Source organism: Heterocephalus glaber, unplaced genomic scaffold (assembly GCF_053883595.1).
Source record: "Heterocephalus glaber isolate CG9 unplaced genomic scaffold, H.glaber_assembly_v1.0 deba00000122, whole genome shotgun sequence".
Classification (NCBI taxonomy): Eukaryota; Metazoa; Chordata; class Mammalia; order Rodentia; family Bathyergidae; genus Heterocephalus; species Heterocephalus glaber.
The window spans coordinates 50632045-50654527 of NW_028258138.1; the positions used below are offsets into that span (position 1 = coordinate 50632045).

General features: G+C 34.1%; 1 protein-coding gene across 13 annotated transcripts in view; it reads right to left on the bottom strand.

Annotated features, from left to right (window-relative positions):
* Senp7 (SUMO specific peptidase 7) overlaps nucleotides 1–22483 on the bottom strand; it is a 208182-nt gene that overhangs the window by 86346 nt on the left and 99353 nt on the right. For 7 of the 13 annotated variants that reach the window (XM_087214579.1, XM_013077094.3, XM_013077095.3 and 4 more), the window contains 2 exons: nucleotides 13320–13517; nucleotides 4806–5000 (listed from right to left, as the gene is read on the bottom strand). The exons of 2 other annotated variants lie outside the window; for them this stretch is intronic. In XM_087214579.1, coding sequence (XP_087070705.1) covers nucleotides 4806–5000; nucleotides 13320–13517 — 393 coding nt within the window. Of the gene's footprint in view, nucleotides 1–4805; nucleotides 5001–13319; nucleotides 13518–18473; nucleotides 18661–22483 lie in introns of those variants that run through there. 4 more of the 13 variants (XM_021238822.2, XM_021238823.2, XM_087214587.1 and 1 more) reach the window with 3 other exon arrangements.

Below are 22483 nucleotides of genomic sequence, written 5' to 3' on the forward strand. Positions count from 1 at the left end.
AGGAAGAAAAGGTCCAAAGGGGTAGGGGTATTGGGAGGGGCAAGGGAAAGGAAAGAAGGGAAAGGAAAAATGCTGAGAAATGGAAAAAATGGAAATAAAGTCTTTGTAAATAGGGAAGGGTGGAGGGCGAGAATGGAGGGCTAGGAATGGGGATAAAATAAGAACCAAGATGCATTATGTAAAGGTACAATTCCCAATGAGAAATGTAATTGTGTTGTATACCTACAATGTAGCAATAAAAGAATTTAATACAAAAAAAAAATGAGAAAATGTAAAAATGTAAACAAAGTCTTTGTAAATAGGGAGGGATGGAGGTGTTGAAGGGAGGGTAGGGGAAGGGGGCAAAAATAAGGTGCAAATTTCCAATGATGAATGTCATTATATTGTATACCTAAAATGTACCAATAAAATAAAATTTTTTAAAAAAGAAATCAAATAACAAACGCTGGTGAGGTGGCGGGGTCAGCACAATTCTACATTGTTGGTGAAAATATAAACTGGTACAACCACTATGGATACCATTATGGAGATTCCTCAAAACACTGAAAATAGAAATCCATCAACCCATTCATTCCTCTTCTAGGTATCTTCCCATAAGACCAGCCTGGGCAACACAGCAAGACCCTATATTTTAAAAATCTGATTTTGGAACATTATTTATATCACACTGTTCTTTATATTTAAAAATGTATACAAGTATATGTGTCTACAAATTCATGTATTTACATGTACATAAAAGAATTAGAGAAATGGAGTTATTAAGTGACTTACATTCTCAACCATTTAAACATTTTACAATTGAATTACTACAAAAAAATAACAGTATTTAGAAAATACCGGAAAAATTAAAGAGCATTTGGAAAATAAAAATCCATTCCAAATAGGATACAGTGAAATTTGTTCCTTACTGAAGGTATGTTTTTAAGAGTTTTGCACATTTTCTCATTTACTATTCCAATATACTTAGGTATTATTATGTCATTTTGCAGATGACATAAATTAAGACATAGAGAAGTTAAGCAAATTGCCCAAGCTACAATTTAAGCCTATTCTAAAAAAAAAAGATAATACAAGTTGGGTGTGGTGGCACCCACTGTGATCCCAGCACTCTGCTGAGGCAGGATTGCCAAGAGGTCAAGGCCAGCCTGGGCTAGTGAGAACCTGTCTCAAAAAGAAAAAAAAAATGAAAATAAAAAAGATAATACAGGCATAGCATTTTTCATATGGCAATATCATACTAAAGAATACATATTGGGTTAGCCAGCCATTGTAGTGCATCCCTGTAATCTCAGCCCTCAGGAGGCAGAGGCAAGAGGATCAGAGGATCGTTATGAGTTTGAGGCCAGCCTGGGGTACATAATGAGTTCAAAGCCAGCCTGAACTACATAGTGAGACCTCGTCTCAAAAAATCTAAAAAAAGAAAAAGAAAAAAAAAAACAACACATATTAGTTTTTAAAATTTCTTATAGAATTGCTAAAAAGCTGAAGAATTGAGGATTTAAATGTAAACAAAATAAAAATTGTCATGTTGAACAAATAAGCTACTTCAAGGAGATCATTCTAAATTTAATTTTCTATTCTACATTGCTGAATTCTTGAATTCTAATATAAAAGAAAAAGTTTATTTCCTACATAATTCCATTCAGGTTACCTGTAATTGTAATAACAATTCTGGACAGGCTAATGTTAAAATAAGGCTTTTAGTCTTCATATAACATTGTTTTATATGTATCATCGAAAGGACAAGTTCAAGATTTTCACAGGAAACCTACAATTTTACTGGTCATAACCCTCATTATTCAACCCACAAAGTCCATGTATTTCTGCTTCACATTGTATCTTCCCAACAACAGTGATGTGAAAAACTATCAAATTAAAAGAGGAAAAGCTAGCCCAGGTATTACAGCACATGTCTATAGTTCCATGTTTACTACATTCTCTACAATAAGAGAACAATAGCAATAATGTCACAATTTCATGTCTCCTCGAAATATCTAAATAATTTCTACTTACTCATCCTGACTTTGAGAGAAGAGGCTGGGAGGAGGTTGGTTCTAAGAGTACCATCCTGAGCCTATTCAGGGTTCAGGCTGTAAAGCAATTATACAGGGGCCCATCTACTAAAGTGATGGTATGGCCATACTTACAATGTATTTCCATGAGAAACTCTGGATTCTCCTCAAAATAAACTCATTTTAAGGGAAGACAGAACTAAAGTTTAATTTAAGGAGCTCAATATTACTTAAGCCAAATGGTATGATCCTGATAAGGCTGTGAAAATTTCCTTGGCAGCACTGCTAATGTCAACAGTGGTCTCAGGATCAGACACTGGCATCCTCAGAAGATTTCAGTAACATCAACTACATCAATAGACATTTTATATTAAATGAAAGCATTTTTATATTAGCAGCAATAAGACACATATGAAAATAATAACTAGCACTTATTAATTATCAGGTATTGTACTAGGGACTTTACAAAGTTTATTTCCTTAAATCTGTGTGTATTATTATACCTTAAAGGCAGGATAAGTAATTTACCAAAGCAAGTAATTTACCAAACAGTAAAGATAAGATTCAAATCCAGGAGTCTGCTACCAGACTTAGGCTTATTCCAAAGGTAAGAGCAAAAGAAAATCGTCACCTGGAGAATGAATTTTCAGAGAGCATATCAAAAACACCTAAAAATTTCACAGCTATTCATGAAGAACTTGAGGAGATCTAGGGTCTCAACTGAACAGATTAAACCTACTATTATTATTAATCTTTAGCTCCAAGCCAACATAAAGCCTAAAAAATACAGATTATAATTTGACAGTTTCATAGAATCCTTACAATAATGCTATTTTTCCTAACAGCATGAAGGTATACTGATGTCATTTGAATTCTGTGGCAATAGACCATCATAAGTTTTTTCTACACAAAGTATCTTCAATAATAGCATTTTCATTTGTATCAATATTTTATGTGCACAAAGAACTCTTACATGAGATTTAAAAGAAAAAAAATTTGGTGAGGCAAAAAGAGCATTCAAAATTACTTCACTTTTTACAACTCAGGAAAATGATGCTCAAGGTTAAATGCAATGTAAGCCAGTCCATAAAGTTCAGTCTGTATTGAGCTAACCCCTGGGTATTTAAATACAAATAAGACATTATACAGTACCTTTATTTAAGGAGCTTATAATCTAGAAGAGACAGAAACAGGGCCATGGATTTAGCTCAGTGGCGCTGCGCCTGCCTCGCAAGTGCAAGGTCCTGAGTTTGACCCCGGTGCCAAAAAAAAAAGAAAGAACAGAAGAGACAGAAACAAAACTTACAGTATAATATGATTAATGCATATGTATTTGTAATATCTCTATACATTAAATTTAGTAAATGAATAATCCCACTAGGGGAAAAAAAACTTTTTTTGGTACTGAGGATTGAACGCAGGGGCCTGCAGCACGCTAAGCAAGCATTCTAGCACTATGCTACATCTTCCAATCTCCACTCACCCCTACTTTCTTTTTGAGACAAGATGTTATTAAGTTACCCAAGCCACCCTCATACTTGCAATTCTCCTGCCTCAGATTTCCAAGTAGGTTGGATGAAAGGTATATGCCACCATGCCTGGCAAATTTTCACGTTCAGGGAAGGCAAATTTAGAAAAAGATCAAACAAAATTAAAATTATCACTGACAATTTAACAAGTAGAACTTAAGTGAAACAAAATAGTTTCTAAAGAGAAAATTTCAGACATTCACAAGAAATAAACAGAGTTTAAAAAGATAATATTTGTCATAGACCTTTAAGAAAACAACTATAAATAATTAATGTATTAGACTCACAAAGGAACTACAAACCAGAAGTTACCACTGAATACTGGGGAGGGGGAGATTAAACCAGATCAATTTTTCACTGAGATAAAAACTATTCTACAAGCTGAAAACAGAAAATAAAAAAAGAAGCTTCAGGAGTTCGCAGCAAATTAAAGATTAAAAATTTAGTTGGATCCTGAGAGTGGTGGCAGCTAATCAGGAGACTGGGGCAAGAGAATCACAAGTCCTAGGCCAACTTGGGTAACTTATCAAGACTCTTTCTCAAAATAAAAAATAAGTTAACAGGCTGGAATGTAGCTCAATGTGAGACCCAGGGTTCAATAACCAGTACTGCCAAAAAGAAAAAAAAAATCCAGTAGATTTTACTGACCATCCCCTGTTTTTTTCTACAGATTCTTATTTTCAGGCCATACAGGATTCTCTACCAATACTTAAAACAATACTTAAAAAGCAACTTCAGATTTCCACTTCTCCCAAAAGCACACTAACAATATTAGCTTGTGGAATTCAGTTATCTCAAACCATTTTTGTGAGGAATGCTTTCAGCCAGCCACTTACTCAACAAGTATCTACTGAGTACTATGTGCCAGGCACAATTTCAGAATCTGAATATAATAGATGGACAGAGAGATAGAAGACTAGACAGAACAGAGAAAACTGGAGGAATAGGATTCCAGGGGAATGGATTTCAATTATACCAGCAACTGAACTGGGATACTTCAATAAATAAAATAGCTACATTTTCATTCAGTACTTGCACTCATTTTTTCAAAACACAAAAATGTTAACCAGTACTTTTGAAACTCATTATTAGACATGAACGTTGGTTCCAATAGCCATTCCAGCCACCAAGAGAGAAAAGTCATACCAGCCATCACAGCACAATTTATCTCACACTTAGCAGTCAACACATGTGTGGAAAAAGAATGGGGGGGGGGGTCATGAGAATAAATACTTATTTTGAGTAAAGTTATCACTACACATACCTTTCAGATATAAAACAGCTCTTGTGAGGATTTAGATTTTGACAAGATTCTAGGCTGCCATCAGATGATGCAGAAAGTTGCTCTGATTGCAAGTTGTCTGTGTCACTCAAACTGGCCTCAGTTACAGGTGGGGTCTTTATGTATTTTCTTCCTAACTCCGTTCCCAGGACATTCGTCAATATAACTCTGGGTATCCTGTCACAGAATAACAAACACTGTACTATACTGAAGTTTTCAATAAAAAATGTATTCTAGGAAGCTGAATTTTCAAACATATCATCTTAGCACAAGTAAGTTATCAGAACTATACCACCCTAAAAATCAATACATGAACACTCAAATTTTGGATAAACACCATCTTTTTGTTTAAGTTTGTTTCTAATTCACTTCTCACAAGTTACAGCATTCCATTGTTTTCAACTGTGCTAATGGATGCTATTAATTATGAGTGCTTATAATTTTAACCATTTTTTTCTCAAAAAGGCTTTCTTTTTCTTTTCCAATCTTTACTAAAAACACAAATTTCTACAAACCTATTCAAGAAACCTTTGTTCTTCTCATTTAACAGAAAGGTCCTTGACAAGTAATTACATATTTATAATTGAGAAATGACAGATGATAAATCTAACAAGAAACACATTATTCAGATTGTACCTATGGAAATGGCAGATTTCATAAATGAAACAGCACATATACTGGTGACAGTGTTCATGCTAATATTATAATAGTACCAGGGAAAGTCAATAAATTAAATGTTTAAAAAAATAAAGCATATTTTTAAAACTACAAAATTTCGACCGGGGATTTAGCTCAGTGGTTTTGCCGCCTGCTGCGCAAGCACAAGGACCAGAATTCGATCCCCAGTATAAAAAAAAAAAAAAAACTACAAAATTTCTTCTATCAGTGCTATCTATATCAAGTGTATTATATAAGGTTGGTGTCTTCGGGTTAGTTTCTATAATGAACAAGTGACATACTTTGCCACACAACGATGATACCCTTAAGACTACTATACACAAAGCCTAGGTTTGATCCCCAAGACCACCAGGTTGGGGAGACTACTTATGACCTTCAATTGGCTGGCCCAAATCACATTGTTGTAATTTTTTTAAGCTCATTACTATATATTTTTTGCCTTATATTGTTTTTACAGCTCTGCAAATATAATCCAGGGCTTTATACATACTAGGGAAGTGCTCTGCCCTCACCTACATCCCCAGCCCTACATTTTTTAAGAGATACAGTTTCACTATGTTGCCCAACCTGGCCCCACACTGTTGGGTTCAAGAGAACCTCCTGCCTCAGCCTCCTTTCTGTAGATACTTCAAGAAATCCTCGGGAATATCCACTTCTAGCAAGAACACCATTTTAAAAATGCTACAATGATTAAATAGTACATATAATCTAAAACCAAAGGCAAACAGTAAACACTCCCTGAACTTCAAAATTTGTAAAGAAAAAGAGAAAAAAGTGTACTCTTTAATTATGAGGAAGGCATAGAGATATTTTTCTTATTCACTGCCTGATTTAAACTGAAAGGAGAGGCCAGGGATTTAGCTCAGTGGTTCCAGCGCCTGCTTCACAAGCGCAAGGTCCCGAGTTTGATCCCCGGTACCAAAAAAAAAAAAACCTCAAAGGATCCTATTTAGTATTGTCTCCTTTGTCTATTTGATGCCTGATAGAATTCTCCTAAAAATTCTAGATTTGAGAGGTAGGGATTGTGGTGCATGCTTATAAACGGCACTCAGGAGGCTAAGTAACGGTGAGAGAATCTCAAGTTCATGGCCAGCCTGAGATACAAACCAAGTTCAAGGTCAGATGAGACTACACAGTGAGATCCTGTCTCAAAATAGCAAGGAAGTAACAGTAAGGAAGTTCAAGAGTCCTTTCATCTGACCTCAAACTATGAAATACTACTACGAAATGAATCGCTAAAGGAAACTCAACTATGGTTGAAAGGAAATTCAACTAAAAATAATTGTCTCCAAAAAAAAATACTTTAGCATAATTAAATTTTATTTACTTTCAAAATTTTTAATTTTTATTAGTACATGTTTACAACAAATAATGATTACATTCATTACGGGGAGTTGGTACATGCATATCACACATCTTAATTTTTTTAGTTCCTTTTCTCTTCCCCTCCCTCCATCATTTATTTACTTTTTTTCTGAGACAGGGTCTCACTATGCACTTTATTTACTTTTAAAAGATGAAAGAATCTGATACACTAAATTGATAATTCAATTTAATAACTGATAACTTTTCTATAATTCTCTATTATTAATGAATTCTAAAATTTTGCTCATTTCTTTAAAAATCAAAACACTGTAATATTTAAGTGAAGAGAAAACTGGGGGCATATAAGACACATCAAAGAAATATCAAGTATCATTTAGCATCCTTTTTATCCACACTTAAATAGCATAACTTAAATGTTTTTAAATGCTGAGTTTCTAAAATAAGTTTTTTCTCTACAATAGGAGGATTAGAATCAATAAATTAGTCCTGTACAAAATGTTGAAAAGAATAATTTGAAAAAGTAGTTCAAATATCATCAAGGGAACCTTTCTAAAATAATTCTCTTCTGAATAATAAATTATCACATCATTCTTGAACATTCTTATTTTGCTGCTAGATTTTGAAGAAAGATTAAGCAAAGTGGGAGAGGAGATAGTGCTTAACTGTTGTAATTTATCCAATCTTGATCAAAATACCATCTTTTTAAAAATGTGTCCAACTGAACAGTTTGCAATGACTATTTACAACTCACAGCCATAGCGCCAACACCTTCCATCATCTATGGACAACATATCCAATTTGGGCACCTTGAAGAAACAAACAGCTTTGTGTAACAACCTTGCAGAAAACAAGTGTATATAGAGTAATAAATTCATAAACCTAAACTGCCTTTTGGAGTACCACTATATAAATTAGCACTTCCATCAATATTCCGGACTAACCAGTATTTTTTTTTAATTCTAAATTTTCACAGGGAACTGAAGTAAATAAAAGTATATACTTTTTTTCTCATACTATCTCAATCTGGAAGGACTGAAGGAATCGAAATTGTCATCTCACACAGTCCACCCAATTTGTCTTTCCAAATATGAAATAGTACCACTAAATAAGTATTTAACTTTATTTACTAATATTATGATAGCATACTTCAAAACATCATAAACATACTAAAGTAGAAATAAGTTTTGAAATGCAGATAGATGTAGAAAAAAGTGTGCTGGACTGAAAAGTAGGGGCATGTTTTTATCCCTCTACATGGTTATTCTCTCAAATTATATGTTCCTTCCCTACTTAGGAGGAAAGTATGATATATAAACAATTTAATAAATGGGAGAAAACATAAAAACTGGTAAGAGCTATTAATATACAACTTCACTTCAAGAGTAAATTTTTAAAGTAATGAAATTTTAGCTGCTAATAAAACTGCAATGTAATAAAAATACTAACTTGATTTTACTTTGCTGAAGTTCTATATTAATATCTTTCTAAAACTGTGCTTTGTGGCAATGTAAGAGAGTTCTCATAAATCTGTTCTTGTCTCAGATTTATAATTCAAAATACACCTTCTAAATCAACATCTTAAGCTCTGCAGGGAAAGAAAACATTTAATGTTTAATAACTTTTTAAAGAGATTCACAGATTTTCTAAATTTGCTCTTTTCCTTTTACTAGGCAAAATTTTAAGTGAATGAATTATTACTTAAGTAGAATATTACTGGCTTAAAAACTCTTAATGCAATAGGAATATTATAGTGTTCAAAATTAGAGTATCTGGAATATGGAATTCTTTTAAAACTTCAAACACATATAAACTAAGAAAAAATGAATAAAATATATTTAGACCATTTAGAGAAATTCCAAATACCAGAAGTAACTTTTCCCCCCACACCAGGGATTGAACTGAGGACCTCGCACTTGGGAGGCAGGCACAATGCCACTGAGCTAAAGCTCCCACCCTAGAAGTAACTCTTCTTAATCGAATATGGTTATACTGTATCCATTTCTCTAAAATTTCTGGTACCAACTGATGAAAGCAAGAGGAAATTTATCTTCTCAAAAGCTTTATATCTGTGTGTGAGAGGCTTGTTCTTGCCTGCTGACCGTGATTTATAAATATCTAGAAATTTTCTCCCAGGAAAACAGATGTGTACCACACATGGAGCTAAGACCCACAGCAAAATATGTTACAGCTTCCTTCCAAAAACATCAAAGTTGGGCCGGGGATTTAGCTCAGTGGTTCCAGCACCTGCCACCCAAGTGCAAGGTTCCAAGTTCGATCCCAGGTAACAAAAAAAAAAAAAAAAAAATCAAAGTTATTCAAAGAATACCTTAACTAGTCCCATTATTTTCTTTAAAAATATACATTCCACATACTGCTAGTTTGACATTTCAAAAAAAATGTTTTTTCCTTTTTCCTTTTTGAGACAGAGTCGTGCTATGTAGTTGAGGCTGGCTGTGAACTCACTACATAGCCCAGGCTAGGCTCAAACTCAAGGCAATCCTTCTGCCTCAGTCTCCCAAGTGCTGGGATTACAGGAGCGTGCCACCACATCTGGCATTTCAAAAATTCTTGGCCCTTTAATAAGGATTGATTTGAACCCTATGTTTTCTGGTTTTCTCCTAGTGTCATCCAGAAACCAAAAGGCCAAACTGTCCACACATAAAACTCAAGATACTTAATTCATTAACTTTAGATCCCAGAATACAAATAAAATGTCCAATAAAATGCTATCTGTAGGACTGAATTAGTAGTTTTGATTTACATGAAACTTAAAGATAAAATTTTAAAATAAAATTAAAAAGCAAAATTAAAATTTTCTCCCTTTTATGCTTCTGAAATAATTAAGGCCTTGCTAGCTAAATGAAAAGTAAGCCAAGAGATTCATGTCAAATTTAAGCAGACTAAAGAAAATCTAAATTTCCTATTGCAGGCAAACAGCAAGTCTCAGACTATTAGCTATCGAGAGCCATACCCAAAAGTTGTCCAACTCCCTTATTCAAGCTTTCTCATACCTTTTTCTTGCTGTCACTAAAATTAATTCATTCTAATAGAGGAAAATATATATCAGTCTGAGAGCCTGAAGATATAACTCTGGTGAGAAGCAATTACTTTCTTTTATTCAGCAAACATTTACTGAGTATTATGTGCACAGTACTGACCTAGAACAAAGAAAATATAAGAAATAAAATACAGTCCTACCCTTATGAAGTTTACCGTCAGACAGAGAAACTTAAAAAAAAATACAGTGTGATCAGTGCTATGAGATATGAACAAGCTCTTTACTAAGATAAAGGGATCAAATGTAGGCTCAGAAGGTAGAACCAAGGAAGGCTCTCAAAGAAAGTGATATAAGAACTCAATGTTCAAAATTGACAGAAATCATTAAAAAGAAAAATAAGATTGTTTCCAAGACAAGACAACAAACAATATATAAAACAAAATTATACGCTCAGTGAGCTACCCATAGTTCCCTATGTCTGAAAAACAGAAAAAATGTAGAGGAATGGACAGACACAAGGCTAGATAAAGGCAAAGGAGAAACTCATTAAGGACCTTATGTGCCAAGACAAGTACTTCAAACTTTATCTTGAGGGTGTGTGAAGCCACAGAAAGATGTTAAACTAGTGATGACAAGATTTGACTTTCAGAATGAACAGTTATACAAAAAAAATTAAGGGATAAACTAAGAAGAAAATGACTTTGCACAAGAAGCCCAATCAAGAGTGTAGACTGGTACAAACACTGTGGAAATCGGTATGGAGATACCTCAAAGAACTAGGACTGGAAGTCCCATTTGACCCCACTATTCCACTGCTGGGGATCTTCCCCAAAGAATTTAAAGAATCATACCACAGTGATATATGCGTGCCCATGTTCATAGCAGTGCAGTTTGTGATAGCTAAAACTTGGAAACAGCCCAAATGCCCATCAACTGGAGACTGGATAAAGAAAATGTGGTTTTGTGATAAAATGGAGTACTACTCAGCCATAAAAAATGAGAAATTAGAGACATGTATAGCTAAGTGGATGCACATTGAGGCAATACTCTTAAGTGAAATAAATAGGACACACATGTATAAGTACCAAATATTTCTCTGGTGTGAGAAACTGAAAGTGTAAATAAGGACTAAATGTATAATAGGTCATGTGAAATAGGAAAAAAAGGGGCAAAGGGGAAGGGGAAGTGGGAGGGGTAGGGGAAAGGAAAGAACGGAATGGGATTCATATGAGAAAATGGAAAAATAGGAACAAAATCTTTGTAAAGAGGGAGAAATGGAGGGGTTGAAGGGAGGGCTGGGCAAGGGTGAAAAACAAGAACCAAGAGAGACTATGTAAAGGTGCAAATTTCCAATGATGAATGTCATTATATTGTATACCTAAAATGTACCAATGATTAGAATGAATAATCGATAATGTAAAATAGGAAGAAAAGGTCCAAAGGGGTAGGAGTAGTGGGAGGGGCAGGGGAAAGGAAAGAAGGGAAAGGAAAAATGCTGAGAAATGGAAAAAAATGGAAATAAAGTCTTTGTAAATAGGGAAGGGTGGAGGGGGTGAAGGGAAGGCTAGGAATGGGGAAAAAATAAGAACCAAGATGCATTATGTAAAGGTACAATTCCCAATGAGAAATGTAATTGTGTTGTATACCTAAAATGTACCAATAAAAGAATTTAACAAAAAAAAAAAAAAAAAGAAGCCCAATCAAGTTACTGTGATAGTAATAAAGGCATAAAGTTATTTGGACTTGAGCTGGAAACTGGCATTAAAGATGAAGAGACTATTTCAAGACTAACTAGGATAATGGGTATAAAAGTTAAAGAAAAAAAGGGGTCAAGGAACATTTCCAAGTTTTAATGTATAAAACTGGGTATATGGACAAGTCAGTCACTCAGTAAGGGGATATAAAGATAAGATCGAGTCTGAGAATAAAGATTATGCCCTTACTTTGGAACAAGTTTAGTTTAGGAGACTTGAGCCTTATGAAAAATGTCTGATTTAGCTGAATTCTAGTACCCAAAATGAAAGAAGGCAACAAAAAATATTAGAATTTTATTGTAACTCTTCATATTATATTTTTAAATTCATGAACATGTAATTTAGGTGCCAACAATTCTTGGTGGGAAAAACGATTCTTTAGAGAAAATGGAACACTACACCATTGTAATTTCAAGAAAGGTCAGTCATAGGACGAGGGGACTGATGAGTTTATTGTCACGTGGAGGAGAGTTTTAAAGTTTCTTTTCATAAGTGCAAAGGTATTATAGTAATTCTTTTCATTAGCCCTTTATTTAGATCTGTCAGCACAGTTAGAAATTAGTTCTCATTTACTGATGAGGAAAACTGTTAGAATACAGGAAAACAAAAGCAAGCTGTTTCATCGATTACTGATAGTAAATTGTCTGACTCCAAAATTTAGTGCTTTAGAAAGTTAAACTTACATCAACATGGCCTAGTAAAGAACAGCTCATATTTAAAATATAATATGAAGAGTTACAATAAAATTTTAATTTTTGTTGCCTTCTCTCATTTTGGGTACTAGAATTCGGCTAAATCAGATATTTTTCATAAGGCTGAAGTCTCCTAAACTTGTTCCAATGTAAGCTTTTTTTATGACTATACCTTTATGACTGTCCTTTTAAAAAAAATAATGTAAATATCATGTTTGCATGTCTTGGTAGAATTCTACTTTTATTTTTAAAATAACTGTGTTCAAACTTTGCAGTTTTTATCCAGGTTTTGGTTTAAAGCACTTTAATACTGTCATTCAGATTCCAGAACATACTATCAAAATGCTGTCTATTACCAAGTTATTCTAATTGAAAATGAAATGTTCTTTCCTCAAAAAATTTAAGGGTTAAAACTGTAAGTGGAGATATATTTAAAGCTAATTTCTAAATTTCAGCTCCCAATTCCACCTACAATTCCTTTAAAAAACACAAAAGAAAACTGGTCCTGTTAATTGTCAAAATTAAAATAAGTATTTACTGTTACAAACCTGGAGTCAATATTTTAATATCTTCTTTTAAAAAACACACATAAAATACAAGAAATTTCACAAAGTTAAAGACCAAGATTAAATAACATTTAAAAGGTATGTTAAAGACGTAGAAAATAAGAAATACATATATACATACAAATGTGTTTATGCATATATACACATATATATGTATATACAGTATATATATATTCATTTTATAAAATAAAATAATTCCTGAACATATGTATACATGAATTAAACTATTATAAAGAAAGTTAAATGTACTGAGGACATTTGCTTTTAAATAGAATTCCATGTCTGTCCACTTAACGAAGTACAGAACCATCATCTAACTTTGTGAATTAATACTGAAAGCTTCAAGATTTGCTTTAGAGTAGTGCATAGTAGTATATGCAGATCTTTTTTAAGATCATTTCCAACAATCTTATTTTTAGAGTATTGGATTTATATTATTTCAAATGTGGTAAGTTGAGTAAAACCAATACTGAACAACATACCTTTCAGATAATTTAAGGCTTTGGTGAAGAAGTTCTAATTTTTGACATGTCTCTATGCTGTCAACAGATGTCGAAGGCAATGAGTCTGATTGCACCTTGTTGGCGTCACATAAATTAGGATGGTTTCTAGGTAGGGTGTTTCTGAATTTTCGTCCTAAATCCGTCCATAGGACATTCGTCAACATAACTTTGAGTTGCCTGTTACACACATAAATAATTAATAAATATGGTACTAAAGTTGTATAATACATGAATTTACCACAAACTATAACAAATGAGTATGTGCAAGAATTCCAAATTTCAGTTCTTCAAGCAATTAATTAGAGTAGAAATATGGTAAGTAAGAAAACAAAAATGCTTAGCCATTCCCCAAATTACACAAAGTAAGGCCTATTTCACTTGGACTGGGATTTTCTTCAGAAGTCTGTCATGCATACTTACACATGTGCTCACACACATGTAGCAATGGATTCCTGGCAATCCATCCATGTTTATTCACACCATTAGTGCAAGGACAATATAAATCTGTACTTCTCATCATAGATATAACTTCTTTCTGCACTAAAAATTTTTTTTGGATGTGCTGATTCAGAAAACATTATTAAAACAGTGAGTGAAATAGTATATCACCTGTAATCTTAAATCAACATAGTATTAAGATACAGATTTAATTTACCTTATTTCTAAAATGGCTAAATTTACAACATTTAATGTATCAAGCTCAAAAGGAAGCCTGATAAATGCAGTTTTAGGTTTTTGCCTCACCATACTTTGCCTATTTGCTCAATCAATACATCTCTGTGCTGACAATATTTGACAAACTATGTTTAGTTCTGGAAATATGGAATATTTTCTTTCTGCAATAGTATGAACACACTACTAAATGGACTTCTAAAAATGTCACATGAGAAATAACTGAAATCTTTAATCAGAAAAGTGTCTATTTTACTAACTGATAAATAGTTTTAGGTACTTTCTGTTTGTTTGCTTGTCTGTTTAATGAACACAAGAATATTAGAAACAAAAAACAAAATGCTCACATATTTTCAAGATTAAACAGGAGAGAAAAAAAAAAAAAATCACATGTTTGCAGCAGCTACTTGTGGACATATCCCCAAAGATCTAGGCAGAGTACACAGGTCCTAAGAATTTCTATGGAATCCACTGAAACTCCAACCATGCTGAATGGGGGGGGGGGGGTAATTTAAAGAATAAAGAGGTGGGTGACATCTCGGTGAATTAATAATTCATTCAACAAATATTTAGTGAACATCTAGCAAAGGAACTGTGCTGACAGGATCTGTAAACTCAGCAACAAACAAGATAGAGGTGTTGCCTTCATTAAGCTTACATTCTAGAGAATAATTCAATTCATTATTTATTTACAATTGTGATAAGTGATATGAAGGAGAAGTACGGATGGTACATCTCTTCTGCATCAAGACAAGAAAGGATTTACTGAGATTATGGGCTTTGAGCTAAAGTTTGAAAGAAGGCTAGGTGGAAAATGGAGAAAAGACCAAAAGGAGGGACAAAAATAAATTTCTCAGTATAAGTAAAGTTTGTTCAAAGAAATTAAATGACTTACCCAGCTCAAGTGCTTAGAAAAAAAAGGAAATGTCCACAAGATAACAGGAAGGCAAGCAGGATGCAGTGGACCATATTAAGGATGTGAGATTTTATGTGAATCATCAGAAATCTAGTTTTGACAAAGGAATGAAGAGATCAGAAATGCATTTTTAAAAGATCACTGGATGTACACCAGTCTTTGGAGGGTCAGAGGCAGAATGTTACGGCTTGTGTTTAGATGTCCCCCCAAAGCCTCAGGTGGTCATAGATGGCTTTTTCAGAAGTGGCTGAATCTAGAGTGTGTGATGCTGGGGTTAAGGGCATGCGATTACTAAATCAGTACACTGACTGGTTTGCCACCACCCTCATCCCCATTGTCTGGATAAGATAAAAGGGGAAGAAAGATGTTGTTAAGCTCCCCTTGTTGCTTTTGTTACCGAGTGGGTGCCATGAACTGTTTCTCCTCTGTAACACCCCTCTGCCATGTGCCACTCTGCCTTGGAGCGAGCTAATTATGGACTGAAACCTCTACAGACTGTGACCTAAATAAGCCCTGCCCTCTTTAAAAAAAAAAAAATGAAATGAACGCACTAAGGGCAAAAGAGAGTTAATTCAAAGAGATAATACAGAGTTTATCAGAGATACTTTAGTGGAATGGCAGGCACCAAAACCTTAATACAATGGGAACAGTTATCAAGAAAGGGGAAAAGTGACAGTTAATGTAAGTAGTTGAGAAATATGGGTTGAAAGTGGGAGACAAAAGAAGAGGTGAAGAATCATGGAGGATACTGGAAAGAGATTTTAATTAGTTGTTTGAGGTTGGATAGTTTGTTTGTGTAAGTTTAAATGCTATGGGAAGACATCAACAAAGTGGAAAAGGTTAAAGATACAGGCACTGGGTTTGATGTCCAGCAATAACAAATCTCAATGTAGTGTTCCAAAAGAAGAGTAGGAACCAAGCAGGTAGGAGCTGTTCTAAATGAAGAAACTAACAGAGGAAAATAACCAAATGTAATGAGTGAACCTCAACTTGATCCTACATTTTTAAAACCTAAAAGACATTTTGAAGATATTTAGGTAATTCTGATTGTGGACATTATAGCAGATGATGATACGAAATTACTGCTGATTTTCTCAATAGTGGATTGTGACTATTACATAAAGGAATGTCCTTGTTTAGCAGAAATATTTAGAGGTGAAATACCATGATATCTAAATCTTACTTAGAAATGGTTCCCCACAACATGTAAATGTGTAGCTATTCATGCTTATTTATACATATATGTTCAACATTCATTTATATACATGTATAAAAAGAGACTAAGAGATGGCGAATACAGCAAATTATATCAACTGATGAAACTAGGTGAAAGATGTATGTATTTAGTATGCTCCTGATAAAATACTTCCATGTCTAGAATCCCATGCAAATGGAAACTACAGCAATAAAAAGTTAGAAACAAAATATTCCTAACAGTATTACTTGTAAAAGAAATGAGGAGGACCAAGCTCATGAAATGAGCTCAGTGATAAAATCCTTGCCTAAAAAACAAAGAAAAAAAAAATTGAAAACTTTAAATTCTCACCAACAGCAGCATAGCTCAATAAATTATAATAAAGCCACTTAAGAGAATGTCAGTCTCTGAGGAATACTTTAACTTAAATTTTAAGAGTAGCTCGTTTTATACTTACCTTTAATTCTATTTTCTATACTAAGCAAATACTATATAACAGAGAAATGTCAACTTTTAAGGACTGGCAAACAGTTCAGTTTTACCTAGTCAAATACTATAAATTAACTCATAAAATGAATACATATTTTTATGACCAAGACATTAGGGTTATCATTTTACAGATATAAATATGTACTTTTTAAACTAATATGAAAACTGTATGATTTATTTAGTAAATTGCTTAGAAAATTGTCCCAATGGTAACTTAAATTTTAAAATGAAAATGTTTAATGTCAAAAAAAACATTTTCTAGTATTTCCTTACTTATTTTTTATCTAGTTCATCTATCTGTGACAGTGGGGTGTTGAGGTCCCCCACTACTATTGTATTAGTGCATATATGACTTTTCATGTCCATTAGTATTTGTTTTATATAGTTGGGTGCACTAGTGTTTGGTCCATATATATTTATGATTGTCATCTCTTCCTCCTGGATTGTTCCCTTTACAAGGATGTAGTGTCCTTCTTTGTCTCTCTTAATCAGTGTTGGTTTGAAATCCACTTGATCTGCAAAGAGGATAGCTACTCCTGCTTTTTTTCGGGTTCCTGTCACATGGAGTACTGTTTTCCACCCTTTAACTTTCAGTCTATGAGTTTCCTTTTGAATTAAGTGTGTTTCTTGTATGCATCATATTGTTGGATTCTTGACCCATTCTGCCAGTCTATTTCTTTGATTGGTAAATTGAGACCATTAACATTGATGGTTATAACTGATACATATTGACTTATCATTGTCATGACTTTTTCTTTCTGTTGGATTTTCCCCCTTTACATTTAATTTCTTGTCGCGCCCAATGGGTTCGTTCTGCTGTGCTTCCTGGGGTTGTGAACCTCATTGTCTGTTCCTAGGATATTGTGTAAAATTCTTTGGAGTGCTGATTGGGTACTCATGAAGTTCCTAAAGTGCTCATTTGTCATCAAAGTATCTTATTTCTCCATCAATTTTGAAAGATAGTTTTGCAGGGTACATCAATCTGGGTTGGAGGCTATTTTCTTTTAGGGCTTGGAATACGTCACTCCAAGCTCTTCTTGCCTTGAGAGTTTGTGCTGAGAAGTCTGCTGTGATTCTGATGGGCTTTCCTTTGTATGTGATTTGTTTCTTTTCTCTAACTGCTTGTAGAACTTTGTTCTTCTGTTGGGTTTCTGGAATCTTAACAATCATATGCCAATGTGTAGATTTTTTTTGATCAAGTTTATTTGGAGTCCTATATGCCTCGCTTTTCTGTATGTCAAGTTCTTTTCCCCTGCTTGGGAAGTTTTCTGCCATCACTTCTGAGAACAGTTTTTTTATGTCATCTGAACTCTCTCCTGTTTCTTCGTTGACTCCAATCAGTCTTATGTTATTCGTCTTTGCACCGTCTAGCAGCTGCTGGATTGATTTCTCAGGGTGCCTTACAATTTTGAAGCAATTTTTCTTTTCCTGGTCACTAATTGCAATCTTATTTTCTATATTTGAAATTTTGTCCTCACATTGGCTCATTCTGCTGTGTAGACTTTCAGGGGAGCTTTTGATCTCCTAGAAATATGTTTGCATCTGTTTTATGGATTCCATTTGTTTCCTATGTTGGGATACCATCATGTTCCTCAGCTCCTCTCTAGATATATTAAATCATGTCTTGCACCATGAGCACAATCTCTGCTGTTATCTGAGAAATTATTTCTGATTTCATTTTTTCCAGATCCTCTTTTATTTTCAGTTCAGGGAGTCCAGGTGGTTGAGTATCAGACTCTTCCATCTCATTTCCCTTTGGGGTTGCTGTAGGTGATCTGGAAGTCTGGTTTTGAGACTTGTTTACATGTCTTCTCATTTCAACAGGGGTGGGAGGGGTGCTGTTAGTGCCCATGTGGCTCACCTCCTCTGAGCTGGGAGCGGTGCAATGGTGGTCCAGAAGCCCCTACCTCTGGGCTGGGAGTGGTGGAATGGTGGCCTGGAAGCCCCTACCTCTGGGCTGGGAGCGGTGGAACCCAGGTGGAAAATTCTTAACTTCTGCTTCTTTTTTTTTTTTTTTCTTTTTTTTATTAAATTCTTTTATTGGTACACTGTAGGTACAAAACACAATTACATTTCTCATTGGGAATTGTACCTTTACCCACCCTTCCCTATTTACAAAGACTTTATTTCCATTTTTTCCATTTCTCACCATTTTTCCTTTCTCTTCTTTCCTTTCCCCTGCCCCTCCCACTACCCCTACACCCCTCTGGACCTTTGCTTCTTATTTTGCATTATCGATTATTCATTCTAATCATTGGTACATTTTAGGTATACAATATAATGACATTCATCATTGGAAATTTGCACCTTTACATAATCTCCCTTGGTTCTTATTTTTCACCCTTGCCCAGCCTTCCCTTCAACCCCTCCATTGCTCCCTATTTACAAAGATTTTGTTCCTATTTTTCCATTTTCTCATGTGAATCCCATTCCGTTCTATCCTTTCCCCTAGCCCTCCCACTTCCTTCCCCTTTGCCCCTTTTCTTCCTATTTCACATTACCTATTATACATTTTAGTCCTTATTTACACTTTCAGTTTCTCTAGAAAAATAACAAACCATTACTAATTTTACTGATTATTCTTAAAGCGAGGCTCTCTCAAAGAAGACCAATTAGGCTGAGAAAATATTTATTTCATATTTGGTTTTATTATAATTTAGTTGACAAAATATCCTAAAATAGAAACTGCCATCTTTTCTCCTCAAAAAATTAAGGTATAAAAGTTTTTAATTTCAACAACATTTAAATATCATAGGACTTTTCTGGATACTAGAATACAAACTTAAGAATAGAGAATAACATTAAAACTGGGCGTGGTGGCACATACCTGTTATAGGAGCACTATAGGAGGCTGACGCAGAAAAATTTCAAGTTAGATCCTGGCCTGGGCAACTTAGCAACCTAATCTCAGAAAACATAAAACATTTGGGATGTAGCTCAATATGAAGTACCTGGGCTCAATCCCCAGTACCACAAAATGAAAGGAAGGAAGGAAGAGAGAGGGGGAGGCAGAGGGAGAGACAGAGACACAAACACTCAAACCAAGCAAAGTATAACCTAAACTAAGTATTCAAGGTTATACATATTTAGGCAGCAATACTATCTTGAAAGTATTTAGAAATGCATTCTTAGGCACCAACACTATCCAAGCAAAATAATAAAGTTGGTATCTTGAAAGTTAGGAGGGTTTCCCTTTAAAGGCTATTGCAGAAATTTTGATTACAATGGCACATGAGGATTTTTAGGGTGATTTTTTATCTTGTACAACTGAGAGGTAGTTATATAAGTATATCTGCCTTGTGAAAATATAATAAACTTAATGAAAAATTCATTAAACCTCCTGCTTTTTATTAATTTTTGGAAAATTATATATGATATTGAAAAAGTAACACAGAGAGAATTCTAACCCAACAATGCATGCACCAATTCTGTTACTTCGCCAGGCTTTATAGAACCATCCAATTAGCTATTTACAAAATGTCCTTTTGAAGGGAGCAAGATATATCACATACAAGTAAAAATTCTCTATGATGAATGTTATCACTATGTATATCTAAAATGTACCAATAAATGTTTTGCTTCAAAACAATGTACCTTTCTAAGCTATATAATTAATCATTTTCATTTAATTTAACTTATAAAAAGATATAACCATGAATCTATATACTCAAGATTCTTTAAAATTAACATTTTTAAAAAGAAATATACTATATCTCATGAAGCACCATAAAAATTTCATTAGAAAACTTCAAAATTTGTTAAAATATCAACAAAATAATGTATCTAATAAATATATAAATTATTTTTTGTAGATAGCCTTAATCAGGTTGAGATAAAGACCTTCTATTCCCATTTTCTGTAGTGTTTTTACAATGAATGGGTGTTGGATTTTGTCGAATTTTTTTTTTGTCCTTGTCTCTGTTAATATAGTGTATTACATTTATTGATTTACGTATGTTGAACCATCCTTATATCCCTGGGATAAATCCAACTCGGTCAGGGTGTATGATCTTCTTGCTGACCCTCTGTATACTGTTTGCCAGTATCTTCTTGAGGATTTTTGCATCTACGTTCATTAGGGACACTGGCCTATAGTTCTCTTTTTCAGTTGGGTCTTTCCCTGGTTTTGGATTCAAAGTAACACTGGCTTCAAGGAATAACTTTGGAAGTATTGCTTCTCTTTCAATTTCTTTGATGAGTTTAAAGAGTAATGTCGATAGCTCTTCTCTAAATGTCTTGCAGAATTCAGCAGTGAAGCCATCAGGACCTGGGCTTCTGTTTGTTGGTAAATTATTAACTACATTTTCAATTTCACTCATTGTAATGGGGGTGTTTAGAATTTTTATATCTTCTTCATTTAACTTTGGAAATTCATATATATCTAGGAATTTGTCCATTTCTTCTGTGTTTTCTATTTTACTAAATGGTCAAAAACTGAAAAACTTTCATGCTAAAATCAGGAACAAGACAAGGATGCCCACTATCACCACTCCTGTTCAATATACTTCTGGAAACATTAGCCACAGCAATTAGAAAAGAAATAGAAATAAAAGGAATAAACATAGGAAAGGAAAAAGTTAAAGTGTCATTAGTTGCTGATGATATGATACTTTACATAGAAGACCCAAAAAACTCAATCAAAAGTCTTCTAGACCTAATTGACAGATTCAGTAGAGTACCTGGATATAAGGTTAACACTCAAAAAACAACAGTCTTACACACAAATAGCAGACTCACTGAGAAATTAGGGAAACAATTTCTTTTAAAACAGCATCCCAAAAAATGAAATATCTAGGAATCAACCTCACAAAGGAAGCAAAAGACCTCTACACTGAAAACTACAGCACTCTGATAAAGGAGATCAAGGAGGATATAAGAAAATGGAAAGACATCCCTTGTTTCTGGGTAGGAAGAACCAATATAGTGAAAATAGCCATACTTCCAAAACCACTATCTAGATTTAATGCAATGCCAATGAAATTCCAACAATATACTTCACAGAACTAGAGAAAACAATCCAAAAATTCATTTGGAACCAGAAGAGACCTACAATAGCAAAAGCAATTCTAGGCAACAGAGACATGGCTGGAGGTATCACAATTCCCAACTTGAAACTATACTACAAAGCTACTGTGATAAAAACAGCATGGTACTGGCAAAGAAACAGACCCAAAGATCAGTGGAATAGATCAGAAGATGCAGAAACAACTCCAGACATACTCAGCTACCTAATTTTTGACAAAGGAGCTAACCATCCTCACTGGAGGAAACACAGCCTTTTTAATAAGTGGTGTTGGAAAAACTGGATTTCAACCTGCCAAAGATTAAAACTTGACCCATACCTATCGCCATGCACTAAACTAAGATCAAAGTGGATTAAAGATCTAAATATTAAGACAGAAACAATAAACTTGCTGGAAGATAAGTTAGGTAGAACTCTTGAAGACATTGGCATAGGAAAAGACTTTATGAACAAAACCTCAGTAGCATGGGAACTAGTACAAAGAATCAATAATCGGGATCTCATCTTATCAAGAAGCTTCTGCACTGCAAGAGAAACCACCAAGAGAACTAAGAGACAACCTACAATGTGGGAAAAAAATTTTAGCAGCTGTTCCTCAAAGGACTACTACCTAGAATATAAAAGAACTAAAAAAAAAAAATCAGACACCCCCCCCCAATTTTAAAGACCCAATTCAAAAATGTGCATCTGAAATGGACATTTCTCAGACAAAGAAGTAAAGGTAACAAATAAACATATGAAAAAAATGTTCAACATCACTGGTCATTCGAGAGATGCAGATGAAAACAACACTGAGATTCTACCTCACACCAGAAAGAATGGCTGCTATCAAGAAATCAACCAATAAC